The 26,529-nt window shown below is 42.6% G+C and overlaps 1 protein-coding gene across 2 annotated transcripts; it reads right to left on the bottom strand.

Moving 5' to 3' along the window:
- Positions 1–6,664: 6,664 nt before the first annotated feature.
- On the bottom strand, positions 6,665–25,923 carry Ddx3x (DEAD-box helicase 3 X-linked). Of its 2 annotated transcripts, none has more exons than XM_090326125.1 (17): positions 25,103–25,923; positions 21,398–21,455; positions 20,459–20,506; positions 18,118–18,250; positions 17,086–17,244; positions 16,904–17,003; positions 16,425–16,560; positions 16,034–16,119; positions 15,539–15,637; positions 15,182–15,342; positions 14,519–14,663; positions 14,298–14,442; positions 13,054–13,235; positions 12,841–12,958; positions 12,468–12,621; positions 11,909–12,045; positions 6,665–6,848 (listed from the first exon to the last, which is right to left on the bottom strand). In XM_090326125.1, the coding sequence occupies exons 1-17, from the start codon at positions 25,145–25,147 to the stop codon at positions 6,835–6,837; spliced, it is 1,920 nt and encodes a 639-aa protein (XP_090182251.1). In that variant the 5' UTR covers positions 25,148–25,923; the 3' UTR covers positions 6,665–6,834. The 2 variants fall into 2 exon arrangements, with proteins under 2 accessions (XP_090182251.1, XP_090182250.1); XM_090326124.1 differs by lacking the exon at positions 6,665–6,848 and adding an exon at positions 9,146–11,725.
- Positions 25,924–26,529: the final 606 nt, after the last annotated feature.

The raw sequence follows: 26,529 nt of genomic DNA, 5'->3' as shown, positions 1-26,529 counted from the left end.
ACTCAAGGCTATTGCTCTAAGACTTGAGCCACAGCGCCACTTCCAGTTTTCTGGTGGGTTTCTAGAGATAAGTGTCTCATGAACTTTCATTTCATGCCCAGGATGGCTTTGAACCTTGATCCTCAAATCTCAGCCTCCTGAGTATCTAGGATTACAGGTGTGAGCCAACAGGGCCTAGCTTCTGAACCTCTTTTTGCTCAAGCTAGTACTCTATTAGTTGAGCTATGCTACTTCTGGTTTTGTTTTTTTGTTTGTTTGTTTTTATTTTTGTTTGTTTTGTTTTGCCCGTCCTGGGGTTTGAACTCAAGGCCTAGGCACTGCCTCTGAGCATCTTTTGTTCAAGGTTAGCACTCTACCACTTGAGCCACCATGCCACTTCCAGGTTTTTCCTGTTTATGTGGTACTGAGGAATCAAACCAAAGGCATCATTCATGCTAGGCAAGCATTCTACCACTAAGCCACATTCCCAGCTCTTTTAAGTAGTTTGTTGAAGATAAGAATCTCACAGATTTCCCAGCTTGACTTCAAATTGCAATCCTCAGATCTCAGCCTCCTAAGTAGCTAGGATTGCAGGTGTGAGCCAGGCTCACACTTGCTTCTTGTGTCAGCCCTAGCACACTATGTAATTTCTGACCAACTGTAACCTTTAGGATACACTGAAGCTTATATGTTCTAAGCAGAACTAGTCCTTCAACCCAAGTTCTATAAAAGAGTTGTACTCAGGCCGGGAGTTTGGCCTAGTAGTGGAATGGTTGCCTAGCATGCACGAAGACCTGGGTTTGATTCCTTGGTACCACATATATAGAATAAACCTGGAAGCTGAGCTGTAGCTCAAGTGGTAGAGCTCTAGCCTTGAGAAAGCCCAAGGACAGTGTCCAGGCCCTGAGTTCAAGGCCAGGACTGGCAAAAAAAAAAAAGAATTGTGCTATAAGGCCAGACCCAAGAATGTGGATTTGTCTTTTTTCTGCCTAGGACAACAAAACAGCCAGTCTCCCCAAACAGCTCCAAGGAAGCAGTGATTGAAAAGCAGCTGCTCTTTAAGAGAACTGTTGCATACTTCCCCCACCACCGCAGGCCTCCATTCTCTTGCTTCCTGGAATTGTCCTCTTAGAACAAGAGTTGATGGTATTCTTTTTCTGGCTTTGGATTTAAGCCTTAAGAAGAAAAAGTAGAAAATGGAATGACTTGCTCATAGGTTGCTGCCTAAATCCTAGCTAAAATGTCTTCAGTAAGTATGTGTTTCTCCAGGCTTCTCAGCTAGCTCTCAGTCATAAATAATAATCCCATATGTCCCGCTGTCCTTTCTCGGGCAGAAGCTACAAATGACTCAAGCAGCCCCTTAGCCTCTCCCACTAAGTGAAAGTGTGTCTGGAGGGGACTTTGTCTCAGAGCTCAGCAGGCTCCTCCTAGGAGTTTCCAGAACAAAGACATTCCAGTTACAGTGGGGGTGGGGACAAGCTTTGTTCACAGCAGGGAAGAAACCAGAGACTAACCTTAGAGGGCCTAGAAATTTCCGAGTTGGCTGTGCCAGCCATAGCCCCTAGCCCCTGAAGAGGCCAAACTGGAAGTCTCATTGCACCTCCAGAGCTGTGGAGCTGTTTTAACAAAAAGGTATCGTGTGTGTGTGTGTGTGTGTGTGTGTGTGTGTGTGTGTGTGTGTGTGTACACGCGCGCTGCACACGGGGCCTCAGGCTTGATCTCAGGACATCTGTGCTGTCCCTGAGCAGCTTTTGCTCAAGGTTAGTGCGCTACCACTTGAGCCGAAAGTCACTTCCAACTTTTTTCATAGACTTTCCTGCCACAAAGACTTCAAACCACACTCCTGGGAAGCTAGGGTTACAGGCCTAAGTGATCAGCACATGTCTGTTTTCACTTAAATTGGTGATTTCTAAGGGAGTCCTCACTTTGAAAATAATTGAACATCCAGGCACTAGTGGCTCAGGCCTCCTATGTCTTACCAGAATAACAACCCGTCCCACCTTCCTCATCACCTGCCTTGGTCCAGTAATCACCTGACTGTTAACCACCTGAGTGAGTCAGCAAAGGATCCCAGACTCTGAAGTCATTTCTACATCTGCTCAGCTCTTCCTGACACACCTAGTAACCCTTCCCTCAGACAGTGAGAGGTTCCGAGGCTGTAAGATCACTACTGTATCTGCTGTAGTCCCACCTCCTGCCTTTCCCTATATAATCTGGCCCAACACTTTTGTCCCTCTCTTTTCCTGTTTCTCCTTTCCCTCTGCCTCTACACGCCATCATCTTATGTGGGCCCACAGTTTGCTCATCCCCACACACACATATGTTTCTTTCCTGCTTTCTTTTCTGCCTGAACCATGGGGTGGCTTTCCTTTCCTTTCCAGTGACCCTTACAACACCTATAATCTCAGCTATTCTGGAGAATGAGATAAGATGGAACTTTAAACCAACCCCGGTAGGAAAGTCTGTGAGACTCTATCTCCAATTTACCATCAAAAAGACAGTCATGGGGCTAGGAGTTTGGCTTAGTGCTCAACATGCACGAAGACCTGGGTTTGATTCCTCTGAACCGCATATAGAGAAAAAAAAAAGCCAGAAGTGGGGCTGTGGCTCAAGAGGAAGAGCTCTAGCTTTGAGAAAGTCCAAGGACAGTGCTTAGGCCCTGAGTTCAAACCCCATGGCCCACAAAAAAAGTTATGAGCTGGGCACCAGTGGCTCGTGTCTTAATCCTAGCTCCTCAGGAGGCTGTGATATGAGGATCCCATTTTTCTTATGTTTAGCCATCATGGTCGTTGAATTCAGGGCCTGGACTCTGTCTCTGAGCTTTTTCACTCAATGCTAGCACTCTACCACTTTGAGCCACAGCTCCAATTCTGGGTTTGGGAGTTAATTGGAAATCAGAGTCTCATGGTATTTCCTACTCAGGAAGGTTTCAAAAGGCAATCCTCAGATTTCAGCCTCCAGAGTAGATAGGATTACACAGGCCACTGGCATTCAGCGAGGATCACAGTTTAAAGCAGAAAAATCCATGGCCTCTATCTCCAATTAACCACAAAAAAGGAGGTGGAGCTATGGCTCAAAGTGGTATATTAGCCTTGAGCAAAAAAAAAAAAGCTCAAGGAGTTGGGTTCTGGTGGCTCACATCTGTAATCCCAGCTACTCAGGAGGTTAAAATCTGAGGCTCAAGATTCAAAGCCAACCAGGGCAGGAAGGTCTGTGAAACTCTTATTATCTACAATTAACTACCAGAAAACCAGAAGTGGTGCTATGGCTCACTGTGGTAGAGTGCCAGTCTTGAGCAAAATAAAAGGCTCAGCACTGGGCACAGTGGCTGACACCTGTAATCCTAGGTACTCAGGAGGCTGAGATCTGAGGCTCAAGGTTCAAAGCCAGCCTGAGCACAAAAGAACCTGAAACTCTTATCTCCAATTAACTTCTAGAAGGTAGGGCTTGGCTCAAGGGTAGGGTGGTAGCCTTGATCTGAAGAGCTCAGGGACAGTGCCCAGGCAAAGTTCAAGCCCCATTATCCCCCCCCTAAACAAAGCTCAGGGACAGTGCCCAGGTGCTGAGTTCAAGCCCTATGATTGGAGGAAAAACAAAATCACACACACACACACACACAGCTTGGGGACAGTGCTCAGACCAATTTTGTTTTTTTGTGGGTCATGGAGACTTGAACTCTGGGCCTGGGTATTGTCTCTGAGCAATTCAGCTCAAGTCTACTACCCTACCTCTTGAGCCACAGCCTCACTTCCCATTTTCTAATGATTAATTGGAGATAAGAGTCAGTCTTTAGTACCTGGGCTGCCTTTGAACCTTGATCCTCATATCTCAAGCCTCCTGACTAGCTAGGATTTCAGGCCTAAGCCATTGTGCCTGGCTCCAATTTTTTTTGCCACTATTGGGGCATGTACTCAGGGCCTGAGCACTGTCCTTGGGCTTTCCTCAAGGCTAGTGCTCTACCACTTGAGTCACAGCACCACTTCCGGCTTTTTCTGTGTATGTAGTACCAAGGAATTGAACCCAGGTCTTCGTGCATGCTAGACAAGCACACTACCACTAGGCCAAACTTGCAGGCCTCAAATCTGACATTCTTATGTCTAAATAACAAAAAAATAGAAGTGGAAGTGTATGATTCCAGTGACAGATTACCAGCCATAAAGGGAGAAGCAGAGCAAGACAGAGAGACAGAGAGTGAGAGAGAGACCAAAGCCTGAGAGACAGAGACAGAGAGAGAGAGAGAGACTAAAGCCTGAGTTCAATCCCTAGTATTGGCACACACACCAAGAAATAATAAAAGGCCAGATAAGGTGGGCACTGGTGGCTCATGCCTGTAAGCCTAGCTACTCAGGAGGCTGAGCTATGCGAATCGAGGTTGATGCCAGTCTGGCAGGAAACTAAGTGAGGCTTCTCCTTTTTCTTTTTGTTCAGTTGTGTGGTTTGAATTCAGGGCCTAGGTTCTGTTTCTGAATGATTTTGCTCAAGGCTTTAGCTCTACCCTTTGAGTCACAGCACCAGTTCTGGTTTTCTGTTTGTTAAGAGCCTCATGGCCCTTCCTGCCTAGGATGGCTTTGAACAAGATCCTTAGATCTCAGCCTCCAGAGTAGCTAAGATTACAGGCATGAGCCACTACAGCCCAGTCCCTAAGACACTTACCTCCTATAAATTAAAATGAACTGGAGCTGTGGTTCAAGTAGTAGTTTACTAGCCTTTCGAATAAAGATTAAGGACACTTCCCAGCAGTCCTTAAGTTCAAGCCCTAGGTCTAGGGTGGGGGGCAGTGGTAAGGGCTGAGGAGGCTCATGTCTGCAATCCCAGGTACTTGCAAGGTACCAAAGAAGAGTAATTCAAGACCATCCTAGGTAAAATGAGCAAGAAGACAATTCAACCAATACCTAAGCATAGAGGTAGAGCCCCACCATCCTAGCTACTATGGAAGGAGCTGACAGAGTGCTTGCCCTAGCAAGCTCAAGGTCCTGAGTTCAATTCCCAGTATCAGACCTCCTCAAATAAAGTTGTAGTAGTAGAGCCAGGTGCTGCTGGCTCATGCCTATAAATCCTAGCCACTTGGGGATAGTGCTCACACCAATAAATTACTCAAAAAAGCCAGAGATGATGGACCGGGTGTTTGGCCTAGTGGCAGAGAGCTCAAGGTACTTTCCTTGCATGCATGAAGACCGGGTTCGATTCCTCAGTACCACATACACACAAAAAGTGCTGGAAATTGTGCTGTGGCTTAAGTGGTAGAGCTCTAGCCTTGAGAAAAGTCCAAAGGACAGTGCTCCAGCCCTGAGTTCAAGCCCCACGACTGGCAAAAAAAAAGCCAGAGATGGTGCTGTGGCTCACGTGGTAGGAGTGCTAGCCTTGAACACAAAGAGATTCAGGAACATCACCCATGTTGAGTTCAAGCCCCAGGACCAGAAAAAAAAGTGGTAGTAAGCCTAGCAATGTGGTGTAATGGTGGACCACTTGCATTACATGCATGACATTCCATGTTTGATCCCTAATACCACCACTTAAAAAAGTTTTTTAAAGTGTTATCATCAAATCATTGATTTGTAGCCTTGCATTTAACCATTACTCTCATTCTAAATCAATCTTAATTTGTTATTGGTCTTTCCTTATAAGGACTTCCACTTCACAACAGTGTTACCATGGCCAAATGTTCTCCATCTCTCTATGCAGTACTGTGAATAGCATGTATGTATGTATGTATGTATGTATGTATGTATGTATGTATGTATGAATGTATGAATGTATATTCCTTGAACTTGGGCCCTGGGTTCTATCCCTGAGCTTGTGTGCTCAAGGCTAGCACTCTACTACTTTTGAGCCACAGCGCCACTTCTGGTTTTCTGGTGGCTAATTGGAGGTAAGAGTTTTATGGACTTAGCCAGGCACTGTGGCTCATGCCTATACTCCTACTCAGAAGGCAGAGATCTGAGGATCAAGGTTCAAAGCCCTCCTGGGCACACTACAAAGCCATGAGACTCTAATTAATCACTAGAAAATGGGAAGTGGGGCTGGGGCTCGAGGGTAGGGCAGTAGCTTTGAGCTGAAGAGCTCAGGAACAGTGTCCAGGCCCAGAGTTCAAGTCCTGTGGACCCCCCCCCCCAAAAAAAAACCTCAAGGACTTTCCTGCCTGGCTTAATTCCAGAATCCTCAAATCACAGCCTTCTGAATAGCTAGGATTGCAGGCATGAGCCACCAGCACCTGGCTTCCTTTTTCTTGGGCTTGAACTCAGGGACTGGGCACTATCCTTAAGCTTTCTCAAGGCTAGCACTCTACCCCACTTAAGTCACAGCACCAGTTTCAGGTTTTCTGTATATGTGGTACCAGGGCTTCATGCATGCTAGGCACTCTACCACTAAGCCACACTCCAGTCCTTCCCCCTCCCCCCCTGGCTTTTTGTGGCACTGATATTTGAACTCTGGACTTTATGCTTGCTAGGCACATTTTTAGCTGTGTTTTTGCTTTTCATCTCTAATTTATGCTCGATATGGGGTATTGCAATCTTTTTGTCCAGGCTAGCCTAGAATCATAATCTAATCTCTGCCTGGTAAGTGGCTGGGATTACATGTGTGAGCCCAGCCACTTACATGTGTGAGCCACTATACTGGGCTTGACTACCCAATCTAAACAAAAGAAAATCTACCCCAAAAGTTGCTGGAATAGACAGGGTAAGGATTGAGGCCAAGATGCATAAGGGTTTATTTTTCCTATGTAACAAGGGAATCCAGGCGAAAAGCAGTACTGACTTCATCAGATCATCAGGTAAGTAGGCTCACTGGTGTCTCTCATCTATCTCAGCACATACTTTTATTCCTATTGCAGACTGGTTCTTGTATTTCTGGGTATCAGGCTTCTGGTTCTAGAAAAGAAGAAAAAAACACAAAACAGTAGTGCCTACAATCTTTCATGACACTTCCTTAGGTACTTTTTGCTGGCCAGAACTAAGATACAAGGCTTCCATGAAGTGGAGGAAGAGAGGCTAAAGACCCAAGTATTTCTGCTATCCACAAGTTAATCAGGGTTGTGCTAGGAAGACCCATCATGGAAGGGAGAGGAAAGTGGTGCTATTCTGTGGTCTAGGCTTAAGGTAACCAAGAAAGGAGGGAGCAGCATACATAAGCAGTTTTGTGGGACAAGGGTAATGACTGTTGGCCGTGGTGGCTGGACTTGTTAGCAACTACCTACCAGATCCTTCTCCTTTTATAGTATTAGAATGTGCCCTGTTAAGATTACACTAACTTCCTCTGTGGTTGCAAACGGCCATGTGACTACATTTCCCCCACCTCAAAATGACATGCATATGTGCCACTTCTGCACCAACTTTTGGAAGCGGCCTTTTTCAAGTTTTTTTTTTTTTGCCAATCCTGGGCTTGAACTCAAGGCCTAAGTACTATCCTTGGGCTTTCTCAAGGCTAGAGCTCTACCACTTGAGCCTCAGCACCATTTCCAGCTGTTTCTCTGTATGTGGTACTGAGGAATCGAACCCCGGTCTTCGTGCATGCTAGGCAAGCACTCTACCACTAGGCCAAACTCCCGACCCCTTTTTCAAGTTTTTTTGAGGTTATTTTTCTGTTGAGTTTGAAGACTGGGCACTGTCTGAGACTTTTGCTAAAGGCATTCCTCTACCACTTTCTACCCTTTCTCCACTTGCCTCATTCTTGCCTGGGCTAACCTAGTACTGCAATTGTCAGATGACTCCCAAGTAACTAGGATTTGTAAGTGTGAGCCAACAGCACTCAGATTTTCTCTTAAAATAAAACCACCAAAAATAAGAGGGTTAATAATGGTAGCAGTTCATGCCAGTAACCTTTGGGAGAATCTCAAGATTGTCATTTTAAGTCAGGTGTGGTAGCAAAGTAGACTCACCAATTTACTAATGAAAAGCTGGAAGTGGAAATGTGGTTCAAGTGATGAGTGCCAACCTTGAACTGAAAAGGCGAGTTCAAATTCCAGCCCTAGTTGATGGTGATCATGTTTTTGCAGGGAGGTGAATAAATGCTACTCAGTGTATACTAAGTGGAAAATAACCTATCACTTGTGGGCAAAAGTGGGAGGAGGGAAACTGGGAGAAAGCAAAGGGTGACATTGTGAAGAAAATGTAGTCTTTGTGGAACTTAAGTAACTCCTTTCATCTTTGTAACATTGTTTTAAAAATGTATTCCCCAGGGCTGGGAATGTGAGTGGTAGAGTACTAGCATGCATGAAGCCCTGGGGTTCGATTCCTTAGAACATCATAAAAAGCAGGAAGTAGTGCTTTGGCTCATATGGCATTGCTTGTCTTGAACAAAAAACTCAGGGACAGTGCCTAGGCCAAGTTCAGGCCTCAGGACTAACAAAAAGTACTTAGGATACTGGTGGCTTATGCCTATAATCCTAGCTACTTAGAAGGCCGAGACTGAAGTTTGAAGGTAACCAGGGAAGGGATGTTTTTGACTCCTACTTCCAAATAAAAAAAAACGTAAGTGAACGGGTCAATCAAATGGTAGATTTGCTGGCTTTGACCCCACCCCCCAAAAAGCCAGTTTTGAAGCCAAATTTCAATTGACATGAACTATGAAGTTACTACTTCACTTTTTAAGTATCTCAATAAAAATACAGCCATCTGTACAAAACATGGATTCTATAGCCTAATACTGCTATATCAGAAGTTAAACACTAGTTTTCATAGATGCCATTTCACTCACAACTAAGGGGCCTTCCTCATTCTTACAATTGAAATCAGTCACCTGCCATTAATGTCTTCAACCTAGCAGCCCTAATAATGTTCCACAATTCAGATACACCTTTAAAACCTCCAAAATTTTGCCCTCAACACCCACATGTTGGCTCACTGACACAGTTCATGCTGTCTAACCAATCACCTTTTCCAAGTCCTTCAAAATGACAAGCACCCAAGATTCTTGAAAGTGCAAACCAAATTGCAATGCAACCATAGACAGTTCCTTTTAGACCCCCGCTTAATACAAGCATCTCCTTCATAGCACTCCAAACACCTTTGATTACCGTCAGCAGAGTTATGTCTCCATCAAAGTGTGTCAAAAAACCAGCAAAAGACAGCCATAAAGGGTAAAAAACAAAAACACATTTTAGGTTTCAAGCAAGAGCACAACTTTATTTTCACCTCTAAAAATAACCACAATTGACAACAACAAAGGAGACTGTGCAGTTCAATTTTTTATTTTAATAAAATCAGAATATGCACAGCACATGCAGTGCTAGCATCTAAACTAATACAATAAGCAATTACTAAAGCTACAGTGACTTGAGGTTCAATCTTTACATTCAGCAAGTTTAACTTCTTACATAATTTTTGAAACATTAACTGAAAATATTGCTTGCTGATAAAACTTGCTCAAATGCTATCACTGAATGTACAAGTCACTGATTATGCCAATACAACAAAGATAACCACATGTTTGAGGATTGCAATGTGCCAGACATTCACTGAAAATAAAAACACACAACTAAACAAAACTCACACAACAAACATCTGAGAATCTGGACACTTCGTATCAGTGTTTTGAAGTGTTTCATTAATATCTTAAGACAAGTGTATCAAAACCTTGGCATGATTTAAATAAATTTCAAGTCGCCAATTTGTTTTTACTAACATCAGAAAGGTATGGCTATACTGCCAATGCCGGGTCTGCTTAATTTGACTTAAGAGTTTAATATGACTTAACATTAAAAGCTCACACTACCCCGAAATATATAATTTCACGCATACGGTGACATTCAACATTCAAGTGCCAGTGTTTTTGTACTGTCTTTTGGTCAAGTTTCTTTAAACTTTCAAAGAATCACTTTTAGGCTTACAAAAATAAATATTTGTCAAAATGTTCAATAAATATTACATAAAACTAGCAGCAAAAAGTATCTAGAAATCTGTCTTGTGCAAATAGTTTTCTTACCAACCATCATTCCTATGGTCCCAAATAAATTTTAGAATCTAGTCCCATCCCCTTCCTAGACAAGCTGCGTTCAACAATCTCCAAGAGACAAAATAAGATTGGAAGTTTAAGGACACGCACACAAGACATATATATAAAATTCTCTGAATGTGCAATAAAAGAAGTACTTTGTAAAAAGTTATGGGCAAAATGTACAAGGGCCTAAACCTAGACTAATTGAAATAGCACCATAACAAATGACCTCAATACTGTCAAGTGCACCTACTTAATAAAAGTTTTAGAACAAGGCACAATACACTTGAAAATCTATTGCACTTTAGGAAAATTTTGCCGTCTTTCTATGCCACTGTAAAAAGATTGAGCGTTTTGATCACTGCATTCTGGCCCCAAAATTAGCCCAGAAATCCAAGTGGCAGAGGCATTTTAGTGGTGGACAATGCTCATCTTTGGCCAGATTTAGCATAAACAGACTATAAATACAATGGAAACCTATGCAACTAAAACTGACTAAACTGCACTGTAGAGCACAATTGACACCTTGTGCAGTTATTGTACATATTTCCAACCTGTGTGATCTCAAAGATTTCGGTTTGTTTACTCGTCTGGAGCCATTTTTACAAAGTCTATAGTAAGCCAGTTTAACATCTCAACGCAGCTTGAACAGAGTAATGTGAATCGGCATTTAAAATAAAGCCTGCTGCATTTAATTCTTCCTGTTCATCCCCTCTTGACCAAAAAACATCAACACTAGCATGCGTTATTCGACCAAAAATCATCCAGGGCCCTAATGAGGGCTGGTCATTGCTGTGGTCAGCCATTCTACCATTTCAATTTCACTTATGGCAGGCATTTAAAAAGTCAAAGTAGATGAATTCTCCTAAAAACCTATTTCAAGTTATCAGACCTTTAAACTTTCCCTGTAATAATATGCCCACATTTGGCTAGCTCATAATGAATGATCTGCCTAAACATTGAAAGAGGAATTGCTGTATTTACTTGCATTAACTTTGAAAACAGTGCTTTGAATGTATGCATGTATTCATACATCATCTCATCATGACTGGAATGGCTTGTTTAAAGACTATCAGGTTCTAAATACCTATCCAGGATAGAGTGAGCAAATCAGAACTTTAACTGAATACAGTTTGCCACATTAAAAACTAATTCCATTAATATACTTTAATAAGACGTTTGTTGTTTGTTTTCCAATCTGCAAGTATCAAAAGCCCTAATGCAGGCTACTGCTTAAGTTTTTTTCCCTTATATTATTTATGGATGAATCGATGATTCCTGTTAAGTTGTATCACACCTGTGTGCCAAGGTTTGATTATAGCCCAAGTTCAGTAAATTTTTTGTCAAAACAATTGGTATATCTTGAGCATTACTGAGCCAACAGGACATCAAAATAAAAAGTTGTCTAAAGTTAAAGGCACAGTACATTAACAAACAAATGATCCTCAGTCACAAAATTAAAAAATGCAGTTTGGGATGGGGGTAGGCGGGAGGGGAGTTAATCCAAACTACAGCAATGAAGTCTTCAAACCACCTCCTGAACAGGGCTGCTGATCGTTCCTTTCATCTTTTCTTGTGACCTTGAGCTCCCTTAAAAAAAAAATTTCAGTGGAGAATCACAGCTGGTAATGTACTGCGAGTTCTTGAAGCTACACAAGGTATAGTCTGGCTAAGTTACATGTGGTTTCCATATTAGCTTGTTTGGCAGGGTGACCTACTGCAAGGCAGGTTCAGTTGTTACTCCACCAGTCAACCCCCTGGGAGTTATAGTTTCCTCCATATCCATCACTGTTGTAATAGCTTCCATAGCCACCTAATGAGAGATTTAAAAGAGAACATTACACCATCCACCGGTCAAAATAGCCTTCCAAACTTCTGAAGCAAAATCAACAGCTTAACTTCGCCTGATGGTCACAACTGCACTTGGGAGAGGACTAAGAAGCAAAACGCCCTTCCCAAAGTGGCAAACTTAATTAAGACATTAAATGACACCTACCTCCACCAAAGCCCCTGCTACTCCCATGGCCACCTCCTCCACTGCGGCTACTGCTTGCGCGGCTGCTGCTGAAGCTGGAGCTGCTCGCCCCACTGCTTTGTCGATAGTCTCTGGCACCAAACCCTCCACTAAACCTACTACAAGGGGCGGGGGAGGTGGGAGAAAAGGAAAAAGGAACGTGGTCAGTTTACACGAAACAAACATCCCAAATAACCCAATCATATTCAAACATTCCCGATGTTCAATTTCTGACTTTCTCACACCATTTCCTGGGGACGCAGACATATGTGTGGCTCAGATCGTAGACAATTTTCCACCCAGTCATACTTTCCCTGACAAGGGTAGATCCCTTCAAAGGTCTTACAGAGGGGCAAAGGAAGGCTGGTAGTGTTAACAACAAACACATTAGTGCAGTTAGGTAAAAAGGGGCTAATGTGTTTGCTGTTAACACTATCAAGGCAATAAGCCAACTAATGCTTTTAGATACTGAAACATTAACTAGATATTACTTGTGTATAACAAGTGTAGAAAAACTTCATACCCTTTATATATGTCTTACCTCTTGGAACGTCCACGACTGCTACCCTTGTAGTGATGTTCAAAAGCCAAATTTTCTAGCCAAGATGGCACTTCTTGTTTGGCTTCAACAAGAAGATCCAATAAATCCTTGGTAATATTTCCATTCTTATCATTGAAGAATGAGGTGGCAAGACCTAGAATAGTTCAACCAAACATATGACTATTTTAAAAGGCCATGACAGTAGCTTTGCATTTTTACTATATCAAATAAAAAATAAAACTAACCAATTTGAAGTTCTGTACTGACTACGTTCCTTATGAAGAGATTATATAGCATCTAAGATTTTAATTCCTTGCTGTATATCAAGATGAAAAGCAGTAAGGATCACATTATCCAATACCCAAACACTTACCAAGGTTTCCTACACGTCCTGTACGACCTATGCGATGCACATATTCTTCAATATCACTAGGCAAGTCAAAATTGATAACATGCTTCACATTAGAAATATCTAATCCTCTTGCTGCTACCTGCAAAATAATATTTGTTATATGTGGTCTGCAAAAAAACGCAAACACATGAATATTCTGGGCTTTAAAAAATAAAGCATATTTTTTATACATACTGCCGTAGCCACTAGAATTGGGCATTTTCCTGAGCGGAACTGGTGAAGAGCCTCTTCTCTCTCTCTTTGTGAACGGTCTCCATGGATACTGGTGCAAGCATATCCTTCATTATATAAGAAACCCTCCAGGGAATCTGCACCCTTTTTGGTCTCTACAAATACCAAGGTCAACGAATTCTTGCCTAAATTTGCGCGGGAGAACAAGATTTTTGAATATTATAGCTTAGTTTTATTTGTACTTAGTAAATACAAAATCACAGTTAAATGGACTATTTTAACAGTGTTTTGAACGGAGAAGTATTAATAGTGATCCAGTCCTGGGCTATCCCAGACAAGATATTTTGAGACTCTATTTCCAATTAAACACCAAAAGGCTGGAGGTGGGGCCAGGAGTGTGATCTAGTGATAAAGTGCTCTGCCTAGCATGCATGAAGCCCTGGGTTCGATTCCTTAGTACCACATAACACAGAAGAAAAAGCCAGAAATGGCCCTGTGGCTCAAGCGGCAGAGGACTAGCCCTGAGTAAAAAGTATCCAAGGGCCAGGCACGGTGGCTCACACCTGTAATTTTAGATGGCTGAGATCTGAGGATCAAGGCCCAAAGCCAGCCTGGGCACAAAAGGGTGTAAGACTAACTATCATCTCCAATTAACCTCAAGAAAAATGAGAAGAGGGACTTGGCTCAAGGGTAGGGCATTAGCCTTGAGCTGAAGAGCTCAGAGACAGTACTCAAACTGAGTTCAAGCCCCATGACTTACAAAAAAAAGTATTAAAGGACAAGGCCGAGGCCCGAGTTCAAAGCCCCAGGACTGGCCAAAAAAGACAAAACAAAACGAGGTGGAGCTGTGGCTCAAGTTTTATAATGGCAGGCTTGAACACAAAAACACAAAGACAGCTTCCAGGCCGGGACAACCACAGAACTGGCCCAAAACAAGGAAAAACCAAGCATACCAGAATAAAAGGGGCTAACGACATGGCTCAAGCAGTAGAGTACCATCTAGCCAATAAAGAAGACCTAACATCAAACCCTTATTCAATCATAGGTGATATTTAATGTTTACATAAGGACCCTGCAGATTCCCCCCCCCCAAATTATTTTTTAAATGGCTCAGGTAATGGTTCTAATTACTTAGGGAAGCTCAGATCTGAGGATCACAGTTTGAAGCCAGCTAGGGCAAGAAAAAAAAATTAAAAGACACCAAATAATTTCTCATTATCTAAACAATCAAAACATTATATAACTACCTGTTGCATTTAGGAGGTCAAGCAGAAATGATCTTTTGTCTGACTCTTCCACCCAAACCACTTTCTGTGTGATGTTTTCAGAAGTAGACCCAACTCTTCCTACGGCCAGAAATATGTACTCATCCAAAAAGTCACGGGCTAAAATCTAGAGGGAATAAAAAAATGTTAAAAACTATCTACAGAAACAAACTAATAAATCAATAGAAACCAGCATCAATTACCTGTATTTCCTTAGGAAAAGTAGCACTAAACATCATAGTGTGGCGGACACCCTTTGGAGGCATAGTATCTTGTTCAATTATTCTACGGATCTGCGGTTCAAAACCCATATCCAACATTCGATCAGCTTCATCCAACACCAAGTATCTGTCATGAAGAAAAAAAAATGAGTGTACAATTTGAGGAGAAATGGATATGAGATTTAAGGCTTCATCTGTATGGAATTAGGATCCTTATCACAAGGTAAATCATCCCAAATCACAAAACAATTACTTCCTTCTTGCCTGTGACTTGGTCTCAACATTTCAGAATGATTGTTCAGTATTAAAATTACAAACAAAGCTGGATACAGTGGCTCATGCCTGTAATCCTAGATACTCAGTAGGCTGAGATCTGAGGATCAAGGTTCAAAGACAGCCTGGGCACTAAAGCACTAAGACACTTATCTCCAATTAACCACTACAAAATGAGAAGTAGGGATGTGGCTCCAGGGGTAGGGCGATAGCCTTAAGCTGAAGAGCTCAGGGACAATGCCCAGGCCCAGAGTTCAAGTCCTATAACCCACAAAAAATAAAACAAAAATTATGAACATTTTGTGAAAAGGAACAAAAATAAAGCACTTCTTGACCTTGAAATAAAGCAATGGTCACTAATTTTTAACATACTTGCAGAAGTCTAATCCGATCTTTCCTCTTTCCATCATATCCACTAGACGTCCAGGAGTGGCTACTAACAAGTGGCATCCACGTTCCAAGTCTCGAATCTGCGCACCAATGTCTGCACCACCATAAACCACACAAGGACGAACTCTGGATCGGTATGAGAACTATAAACAAAGAAAATTCAGTTTCTTACATGATCAAAAAACATAAGAATCATGAATTTAGCCGGATGCTAATTCTAGCTGAAGAGCTCGGGGACAAGCACTCAGGCCCAGAGTTGAAGCCTTACGTCAGACCCCACCCCCTGCCCCACAAAAAAGGGGGAGTCATGACTTAAAAATCCACAAATGGCATACTTACTTTTCTGGCTTCCTCATAGATTTGCACTGCCAATTCTCTTGTTGGTGCCAATACCAAGGAGATCGGATATTGTTTACGTCTTCCGTATCTTCCATTTTCCTAAGAAATAAAAATTCCAACTCTCATTTCTTGTGTGTTATGGTCCTTGGGATTGATCTCAGGGACTGGGCCCTATCCCTCAGCTCTTTTGCTCAAGGCCAGCTCTACCATTTTGATCCACAGTGCCACTTCAGTTTTCTGGAGTTAAGGGTCTCACAGACTTTTCTGCACCAGGTTGGCTTTGAATGGGATCCTCAGATCTCTGCCTTCTGAATAGATTACCAGTGCCTGACTTACCTTTTGCAATGTTTTATAAACATCATTAGAACATTCATTTAGAATAACTGTCTTACATTTTATAAGGAAATAATTGGGCTGAGAATACAGCCTAATGAAAAAGCAGTAAACTATATCCAAGGACCTTGTTTCCAACTCAACACCAAACGAAAAAATTACCTTCATTGCTCTCAAAGATTCGCCTGGACCGTCTGCATAAATCTGACTCAAGATGGGCAAGAGAAATGCTGCAGTTTTTCCAGACCCTGTTACAAAAAAAAAAGATGTCCATTCAATCATAGTAAAAAGAAAAACTGCTTACTACTTGTAAATCAATATTGCAAGATGACAGTTTAACCACCATATGATAGTACTTTCTAGTCTAAATTAAAAACAAAGTTAAGCTGGTAATACCTAGTGACTTCATAAATTCAATTAAAGCTCAAAAATTAGAATATACCCATATCTAGTAGTTTATGGCTTCTTTCATAGTACAAATAGCAGAAATGAGCAGTTATAAGAGTTTCCATGGCCCACAAACCACTAGAGTATTTTTAGCTGAGTATTTTACCTGTTTGGGCGCAAGCCATCAAGTCTCTTTTCTCCTTGATAATAGGAATAGCATGCTTTTGTACTGGAGTTGGGCGAGTATAACGAGTAAGCTCAATGTTTCCCATAATAATTTCTCCCATCTCAACATCACTGAACTGTGAAGAAATACAATGTGTTAAAGCTCAATGTTTCCCATAATAATTTCTCCCATCTCAACATCACTGAACTGTGAAGAAATACAATGTGTTAAATAACTGAAATATTCTATGTGGAGTCATTCTAACTTTTATACTAACAATGGCAGTAATTGTTAATAGCCCATTTATAACTCAATTAGTATTTACTTTAGTTATGTTACACTGAGAAAAATCTTCACCTTCTCTATTATCTTTGAAAAACACAGTTTTAAAGAGCAAACCTTAATGGTGAAAACCTTCCTATATTTAGGAAAACCCATCTCATTTGGATTTGCCATGACAGGGGGCACTAACAACTTACACTTTCAATATGTGGAGGACAGTTGTTGCCTGTGGCCTCAACAGGAATGTCATCATATTTCTCAAAGTTAATCCCAGTGTTGCCTCCGGAGAAAAGTTCTCTGAAATCCAAAGAGTGGTAAGTTTATGTTCTCTACCACACTACTAAGGGTTCGCTAAAACTAACATGTAGTAAAAACTCACAGTTCCAAGCGTTCACTTGGTGGGAGTGGTTTGGACCAGTCATCTTCATCCGATTTGTCACACCAGCGACTGTTTCCACCACGTTCATACTTGCCAAAGCCACCTCTATCTCCACGGCTGCCAATACCATCATAGTCACTCCTTCCACGATCATCAAATCTGAACAGCACAAGCAATTAATCAAAATACTATCAGATCCCCATCATTATTCCAGAACTCTTAGGTAAAGTGGATTATTCATGGGTAACTACAAAATGCCACCAATCCAATGCTGTCTTATTTAATAAGGCTCACTCAATACTAGATTATCTAAATACCAGTTATATCATTTCAACTTTCTAAAATCAGCATCATGCTTTCAATATTCATCAGCCCATTCATTTCAACATTAAGAATCAAGTCTTATTTTACTTAAAGCTGACACATAGCTCACACATTCTGAGTGTTCACTCAGATATTTATGGTAGGAAAAAGGAGAAAGTAGCATACCACATTACCAGTCCAGGTTATACTAGTATGTCACCTAAAGGGAAATTAACCTGTGTGACAGATTTTGGATAAAAGGTAGAAAATAATCCTTACCTTAATTAAGATGTTTCTAGTTTTAGGCCTGTTTGCGAGAAATCAGGACACAGGACTAACCACAGCTATTAGGCTCGTGGGGTCAGAGTCACCACACTTGTGTAATCAAAAATACAAGGTGTTTAAAAATTGTTATATAGAGAGTCCACAAAAATCTCAAGCAAATTAGGCCAGTCACTAGATGAAACAATTCTTTTAAATAGACTATACAGAACTAGAGAAACTGGAAAATAACAGATTCCATTCACATTCTTATTTTATCTGTTTTCTACATTAAGAGGTTCAATTTAGTCAATATCTCTTATAGCTAAGAAAATACAACGACTTTCAAGCACAGATTAATGCTTATATCCAAGTAAACGGTCAGGATGAAGGCTTATCAAATAAATACTACAAAAATTACTACAACATACATATACATGTAAGTTGAAAAGACAAGATAGTACTTACCTTCCTCTTGACCCACTTCCTCGATCACTGAAGAAACTAGACTTTCCTCTTGAGTCACTGCGGGACCCAAAACTGCTGTATGCATCCTTATCTTTACTAGAACTCCACCCTGAAGAGTCTTTGTCGTAGAATCCTTTAAAAAATAAGATACTTTTAAAATTTGAACCCCCTCCTCTTCCACCCATTGTTATCTTAACACTATGAGATCAGGGGGCACTGGAAATATTCCTAGCATGACATATATAATAAAGATGTAGCACTATCTATACCTGAACAAGACATTAAATCTTCAAGATTCCTCCATTAGAAAATATTCAAGAGATCACAAAAAAAAACCATAATCAGGAGCCGGGAGTTTGGTCTAGTGGTAGAGTGCTTGCCTAGCTTGCACGAAGACCCAGGTTCAATTCCTCGGTACCACATACATAGAAAACAGCCGGAAATGGTGCTGTGGCTCAAGTGGTAGAGCTCTAGCCTTGAGAAACTCCAAGAATAGTAGTGCTCAGGCCCTGAGCTCAAGCCCAGGACTGGCAAAAAAAGAATACAATCACATCTACAACCAACATTTTAATTTCCAGTCAGTTCACAAATGTAAACGAGTTTACAAGTGACTGTGGTTTTAAACACTTCATGAGAGTTGGTATTTATTCAGAACCATCAATTTATTTTCAACTCTAGTAATAAGTACAATGCTGATTTTGTGTGCAATGCTTTCAGAGGAAGTATACTACTGTCAAGATGACACTATCTACACATCATCTATTAGTTTGAGAAATCAGGAATATCTGGAAAACTCTACCCTATGCATTCTCAGGGTAGACAGTCCCTGGGTAGAGCTATAAATTCTCAACCAAGAACAGATATGACAAAGGCAAAATAGCCCAAGGTCAGGTAGACAGTTTAAAGGCAAATAGAAGATTTAACTAGTTTCAATGACCTATCATTAAAGAGGTAGTTAAGTTACATTCTTAAAGTTACTTTAAGTAACTTTCTAAGTTTCTTTCTGCCTTTACTATCAACTACCAGCCAAGAACCCTTGATATCACCAAGAATTTCTAGATCTTTGCTAGTTCTAAAATCTGATATGGATTCCTGTTGTAACAAAGGGCTGAAATTACGCAAAGCCTATACAATTACTGTCTATTCCAGGTTCTAAAATCCCTGATATGGATTCCTGTTGTTGTAACAAAAGGTTGCAATTGCGCAAATGACTGTCCATTCCAGCTGCTTGTTCTTTCTATGTTTCCTCTCCATGAATTTTCCTTAATTTTACCATATCCATAAGTGCCTAAACTATTGGAAAACCTAGTCATCTGTCATCATGTGGCAATAAGGTAGCCAGGTGCTAGTGGTTCATGCCTGTAATTCTAGCTACTCAACAAAGGCTCAGTTCTGGGATGGGGTTAGAAACCAGCTCAGGAAAGTCCATGAGATTCTTATCACCAATAAGCTAGCTAATAAAAAGCTAGAAGTGAAGCTACAGTCCTAGTGCAGAAAGAATGCTAGGGGAGGAGGGAAGGGAAAACTCAGGGACAGCTCCTAGGCAGAATTCAAGTCCCAAGATAGGTCCGTGTACACAAGTGCACATGCGTGTACACAAGTACGTACACGTACGTACGTACACACACACGTACACACACACGTACACACACACACACACACACACACACACACGACATTAGGTATCATAGTTTGGATATGAGGTACTCAATGGTATAACCTATTACTTTTCAAGAATTCTACCTTCATTGCGGCAAATATGCAAAGCACACATAACTGGTTATATTATAATAGTTTATAAAACTGGTAGAATTTCTCACTCTGTGATAGCAGACTTTTCTTTTAAAAACAGTGGCTGGAAATTGACCTCCTGATATAAACAGAATATACTATGTATAGATCTCCCAAGTTGCCTTATTTTCTGTAAGCTATAAATTGTATATGCAAGAATTAGAGGGCCATGCCAGGCACGGTGGCTCACACCTGTAATCCTAGCTACTCAGGAGGCTGAGATCTGAGATCAAGGTCCAAAACCAGTCCATGCACAAAAGAACCTGAGACTCTTATCTCCAATTAACCTCTAGAAAATGGGAAGTGGGGCTTGGCTCCAGGTTAGGGCCAGGGACTGGGAGTTTAGCTTAGTGGCATAGTGCTTGCCTAGCATGCACTGAGACCCGGGTTGGATTCCTCGGTACCACATACATAGAAAAAAGCCAGAAATGGTACTGTGGCTCAAGTGGTATGCGCTAGCCTCCAGAAAGCCAAAGGACAGGGCTCAGGCCCTGAGTTCAAGACTAGCATAAAAAAAGCATTAAGACACACAAAACTAGTGAGAACTTACCTTTAGTAGCTTCTCTGTTCCTTAAGTGAGGAGGGATATAGCGCCCTTCTGAAAGAAAATATAAAACCCTTCACATTATGAAAACTTTAACCAAAATTTCTATTAGGACACGAGCCAAGAAAATGTTCTTTAAAAGACAAAAAAGGCCGGGAGTTTAGCCTAGTGGTAGAATGCTTGCCTAGCATGAACAAAGGCCTGGGTTCGATTCCTCAGTATCACATGCATAGAAAAAAGCCAGAAGTGGTGCTGAGAAAGTCCAAGGACAGTGCTCAGGCCCTGAGCTCAAGCCTAGCACTGGCAAAAAAAAGAAAGAAAAAACTCTACCCTTCCATCTGATTAATTTTTAAATTGAGTTAAACGAAAAAAGGGAACTAATTAAAACATATTGGTGTTACTCAAATAATCTGAGACCATTTGACTAATCAATCACAGTTAGCCACGAGGCTTGTATTTTTTTGGAGGCTTGTTTCTACAACAAAATAAAACAACGGAAGGGCCAGGAGTTTGGCCTAGCAGTGTGCTTGCCTAACATGCACAAAGACTCCAGTTCAATTACAGGCACATGCATAGAAAAAGCTGGAAGTGGTACTGTGGCTCCAGTAGTAGAGCTCTGGCCTTGAGACAGCCCAAGTACAGACATTCATTGTTCAAGCCCAAGACTGGCAATAAAACCCTGCAAAGGTATTGGGAGTTTTATCAACCCCCATAAGCTAATAATTTCTTTATATTGTTTTGCTTAATAGCTAGAAAGAGAAATGAATTCCAAGGCCTACTGCAAAACAAGCCACCCAAGTCCCTTATACTTCATAATAACCTAACTAAAAATTATCGCTGAGCCATAACCCTGAGCTCTGAATTTTAAGTATATTTAAAAATGTTGTCAAAGATAGTAGTCTCTAACATCCAAACAATGTTGAATATACAAAACGTTTTACTTACTGCTAGCTGTACTTCCTCCAGCCTGATTATCTGAAGAGTTCAGGTCTAGGCCAGCAAACTAAAAGAGAATAAGATTGATGGTTACCAGCAACAGTGCTGAAATAGATTAAGTAATACAGCTACATTCTAACAATGCTAGCAGCTTTGAAGACTATAGCTCTGAGGAAATAAAACATTATCAACTGTCATATAAAAGGCGGCAAGCATATCACACCTATATAAGGGAGCTAGCTAGCTATCCAGCAGAAACCAGGCCTCAGGCCGGAGTGTGGACTAGTGGTAGAGTGCTTGCCTAGCACTATGTGCACCACATACACAGAAAAGATGGAAGTGGTGCCGTGGCTCAGTGTTCAGGCAGGACTTGGTGGCTCACACCTGTAAATCTAGCTACTCAGGAGGCTGAGATCTGAGGATTGAGGTTCAAAGCCAGCCCTGGCACTAAAGAATGTGAAGCTCTTATCTCCAATTAACCACTAGAAAACTGGAAGTGGGGCAGTGGCTCAAGGGGTAGGGTGGGTAGCCTTGAGCTGAAGAGCCCAAGGACAACATCCAGGCTCAGGGATAGTGCAAGGATAGTGCCTGAGCCCAGAGACCAAGCCGCATGACCAACCAAAAAAAAAAATCAAAATGAGTTTAGTTGTTCAGGAGCATTTTCCATACTAAAAGCTGCATAAGCTGGCAAATTAAGACAAGAAAAATTTACACAAAAAAAAGACTAGGCACTGGTGGCTCTTACCTGTAAACTTAGCTGCTCAGGAGGCTGAGATGTGAGGATTGCAGTTCAAAGCCACCTCAGGCAGAAAAATATCCCCAATTAACCACTCAAAAACTCGGAAGTGGTGCTGTGGCTTAAGTGATAATGACTGCTAGCCTTGAGCACAAAGAAGCTCAGGGACAGCTTAAGGCCCTGAGTTCAAGCTCCACAAAGGTATAAAAAAAAGTTTACAAATTATTCTTACATGTTGATTACAGGAATGAAGATCCCTTACCAGTAACCCTAACATTCTGGGGGCTGAGACAAAAGGTTCATAAACTGACAAGTTGAAGGCTACCCTAAGGCTGTTCAAGGCATTGGTTTTTAAATGACCAAAGATTAATGGCAACTTCCTACTTGGTATTATTTTAAACCTGTATTTTAAATTGAAAAACACATCTGAAAAACATTAACTCTTAAACCAACCATTCTACTTGCTTTAGCCTCAAATATAAAGCACAAGTATTTTTAATTAGGATAGTAGTAAGAAAGGTCTTACCCAATACTTTCCACTGAGATGAGCAGTATGTTAAAGCTCAACTCAGTGTAGTTCCTTACTTATTTAAGTTCAAAGACCACTTGTCATAAATAACAGAGTCCATTTTACTGCCCTTTATTGCCAATTATACCAATCCCTTTATATTGCTAATTCAAAGACTCAACTTTCTAGAGCGAATTTATGATGGCCAATCAAGAAAAGCATTTTTCCCCCAAAGCCAATCAATTATCAAGTTGGAGGTGGGAGACAAATTCCACAGTAGTGTTGTGTTGTGCTTGCCAAAAAAAAAAAAAACACGCCATACTTATCTTTTTTTATTGTTGAGCCTGTGAGTGAGAGACAGAGAGAGGGTGTATGTGTGTGTGTCAGTGTAAATCATTTTTGTTTTGTGTGTGTGTGTGTGTGTGTGTGTGTGTGTGACCCGTGTTCCTTGGGATTGAACTCAGGCTGGGGCGCTGTCCCCGCGCTTTTTTGTTGTCCAAGGCTAGGACACTACCACTTGAACTATACTACTTTTAGTTCTTCTGGTAGTCATGGTTTGTCCTGCCGCATCTCTCTTTGAACCGCGATCCTCAGATCTCAGCCTCCTGCCTAGTTAAGAATTTACAAGAGGGATGGATGCCCGGTTTAAATCTTCTCTAATACTGTCAAACTACACATATCAGTAGAAATCATTTTAAAATTGGAAGCAGATACTATGCCAAGTGAAAATGAGGCGACTTTAGGGGGATTTCCATTATTTCCAATCCGGAAAAAAAACCTACATGCCTTGCTTTCTCCCAGCAGTTGGAAAATGTCTAAACAGAGGAACAAATTTTATTTACTTTTCAGTTTTGTATTAATAAGAAACAAATGTTAGCGCCTCAATAAACTTAAAAGACTGTTTAATCTGATAGGTTTTAGGTTTTACCTTTTTTCCTTTTTGTGTTACTGGAGATTGACCCGTACAGAATTTGCCTGCTATAATTTCTTATCTAAACCTTAAACGGTACTAAATGCAGTTTTCCGCGTTAAGTAGATCACAAACTTAAATCCACTTCCCTACTGTCTAGAATTGCAAAACTGGGTGGGACAATCTTAAAAGGGGCGGTTGTGACCTTGATATTTATTAGAATTCGTCCGGTCAGTTTCTTCCAACGTTAGTGCAGGTTTTAATTTAAACTGAGAAACACTCTCCCCAAAGACATCGTTAAGTTTTTCCACCTCTCAGATCCAGTTCTCTGCCCCTAAACCTTTGAGTCTAGGTTAATTAACATGAACAGACATGGGCGAGGTCTCGGATCAGTTAAAAAATATCCATTCTAAAGGCAGCAACAAGTTATTGTAACCAAAGTGTTTTATTTTCCAGTAAAAACTAGTCAGCCTTTTGCCCTTTTCCCCAGGAAAGAACGTCACAAGCAGAGAACACGTCCCAACTAGAACGTTACCTTGATCCTTACAGAACACCCAGGCGCAGCTCCGGGTTGAAATTGCCAGTGATGGGTTCAATTAGAGCCCATCATCAAAGAGAAGAGCTGCGCTGGGTCCTTATCCTCCGTAACGTCTCCCAGCCGCGCTCAGCCTGCATCTCTACAGCCCAGCGTAGCGGCGCACGCAATGGCCCAATACCCCCTCCCTTTCCCCCCTCCCTCACTCTGAATTTTCTGCGTCACAAAACTTTCCACTCCGGAAACGCAGCCTCTTCAAGCTGCGGCGCCGGGCTGCGACAGCCCTGCGGAAACTGGGCTGGAGCGAAAGAGCCTGCCAAAGGAAGCCTAAAGACCGGATGCCCGTTTCATCCTCCTATCCATCCAGGCTCACAGGCTCTAGGGTTTGCTGGCCAGCCCTCCCCACGTAATGGACCACAGCGCCGCCCAGCCACTCCGCGCCACACAAAGGAGGCCGCCGCCATTACCCAGAGCGAAGGGCACCTCCTATCGCCCCCCCGCCCCGTGTCGCCCCCTCCCACATTCCTGGGCCGTGTTCCACGTAATGTTCACAGGCACACAAGTGCCCACTGCCAGATCTCCTTAAAGGAGAACCCCAGCTTTTTAAGAGGTGTGAGGGGCTTAAGCCACCTGAAGCTATTAAATAGGTTACCAGTCGCTGGCCGCCACGCGGCGCACTCCCCAATTGCACCCCCACCCCCACGGGTCACTAATCAGACAAGGATCGCGCGTGCGCGCCACCGTGAGCGCCCCTCCCCCCTCCCGCGCACGCACACAAAGCCGCCATTGTGGCAGCTCAGGGGACAATACCGCAGGCTAAGCTGGGGCCAGGAGCCAGTGGTTGTCACCATCACCTCACCCGCAGCCTCCATGTCACTCCAAAGACTCGGGGCACTGACAGTCTCTAGTCCGAGCCTCCCAGAAAATGGAAACAATGCAACTTAGCGTTGCACCCTAAGTGAAGTTTACGTTTGGGGAAAAAAAATGTATACAGCGGCCACCTCGGTCCACTCCTTGCAGCTCACCTGCTGGTCCAGCCCGAGCGCATTTTCCACTGCCACATGACTCATCCCTGAAGAATAACCGAAAACTCGGAGTCTTCCGCTGCTACGCGAGTGCAAAGCTTCACCGCAATGACCCTCTCACGGGAGAACTGCGGTTTGAAAGCGCAAGGCGCCGCCACGGACCTAATATACCCACTTAAGCCCTGCTACGTCAGCACGTACGACGTGTGCCCGCCCACTTGGGCTGTTCCCAGTCTGCCCGGCTACTGCGTGTACTGTCACCCCTATTCTCGCGGGACTTCTCGGTCGGTTCCGTGGCCTCTCTTCCTGAATTGAAGTTCTAAGCAGTAGATGTTGTTCTCTTGCATTTCTGCGGCCTTGCTTATCTTTCTTCGCTAGTACACTTATTCCCGTAGTTCCCGAGATCTCGCGAGAACTCTGTCTTCCCTGGTTCTCTGTCAACGAGGCCTTAAAATTTTTATGTTAGGTTCCTCGTTCCCCTTTCCTCCCCTTATGCACCCAGTTGTTTCTAGCGCTTTCCTCTCAGCCCCGGGCTTGAAGCTGTAGTAAGCTTTCGTTCTTCAGAAGGTAGTCTTTTCAGAACGAATTACAGACTTGCCCGAACCCCACAGGGCGGTGGGTCACGTGGCTGCAGATGGTGAACGCGGTGGCCATTTTGTCGAGCCGGAAACGTAGACTTAAATGTTTCTAGGAAGGGGGTGGGGTGGAAGAAAAGGTGGGGGAGGGAGCGGAGAAGGAAGGGGGGGAAGGGGAAAAGGGAGAGGGGATGGGGGAAGGGGGAGGAGGGGAGAGGGGAACACGAGGTGATCACTGCTCGGCGGTTGGGACCGGACTGAGGGGGGCACTGGCTGCGCGCGCTAGAGGCCAGCGCCGTTGCCTAGGTAGCGGGGACGCCGCCTTGAAACTCATAAAGGCCCCACCCTCCTCCCCCTCTATGGGGGAACAATGAAGAAGTCACGTGGCAGTCTGCAGTGCTTCTCAGGCTGGCTCCTGAGACCCCCAGGGACTTTGGGGACTTGTGACCCTGTTTTTAGCGCCCAGTAGCCCCGCTTTGTGAACAGTTTTAATACCACAGACCCTTGCATGAGGGGAGGGGGTGAGCAGAGGCTGTCACTTTTAAGCGCGTGAGTGGCCCACACGTTGGTGGTTCTTTTCAATTCTTCTCCATACCCTTTGCCATGTTCAGCCCAACCTACAGCTCGGACTTTCCCACCATCCCCCAAAAGGGCGTCTGCTTGCCAAAATTAAATAGGTGCTTCTCAGCATATAATTTCCCCCACACATAACTTCACTGAAGTTGTCAAATTAAAACTGAAGTTCTAACGACATACATAAGGTTAACACTGCGTCCCAAACGCCAGTTGCTTAATGGCTTCCAGTCTCAGCTTTCACATTTGTCAGTTAAGCAACATAACCCTATTAAAAAA

This window comes from Megascapheus bottae, chromosome X, assembly GCF_031878675.1.
Source record: "Megascapheus bottae isolate mThoBot1 chromosome X, mThoBot2.hap1, whole genome shotgun sequence".
Lineage (NCBI taxonomy): Eukaryota > Metazoa > Chordata > Mammalia > Rodentia > Geomyidae > Megascapheus > Megascapheus bottae.
The sequence above is the reverse complement of the archived record's forward strand: the minus strand, read 5'-3'. Positions and strand labels throughout refer to the sequence as shown.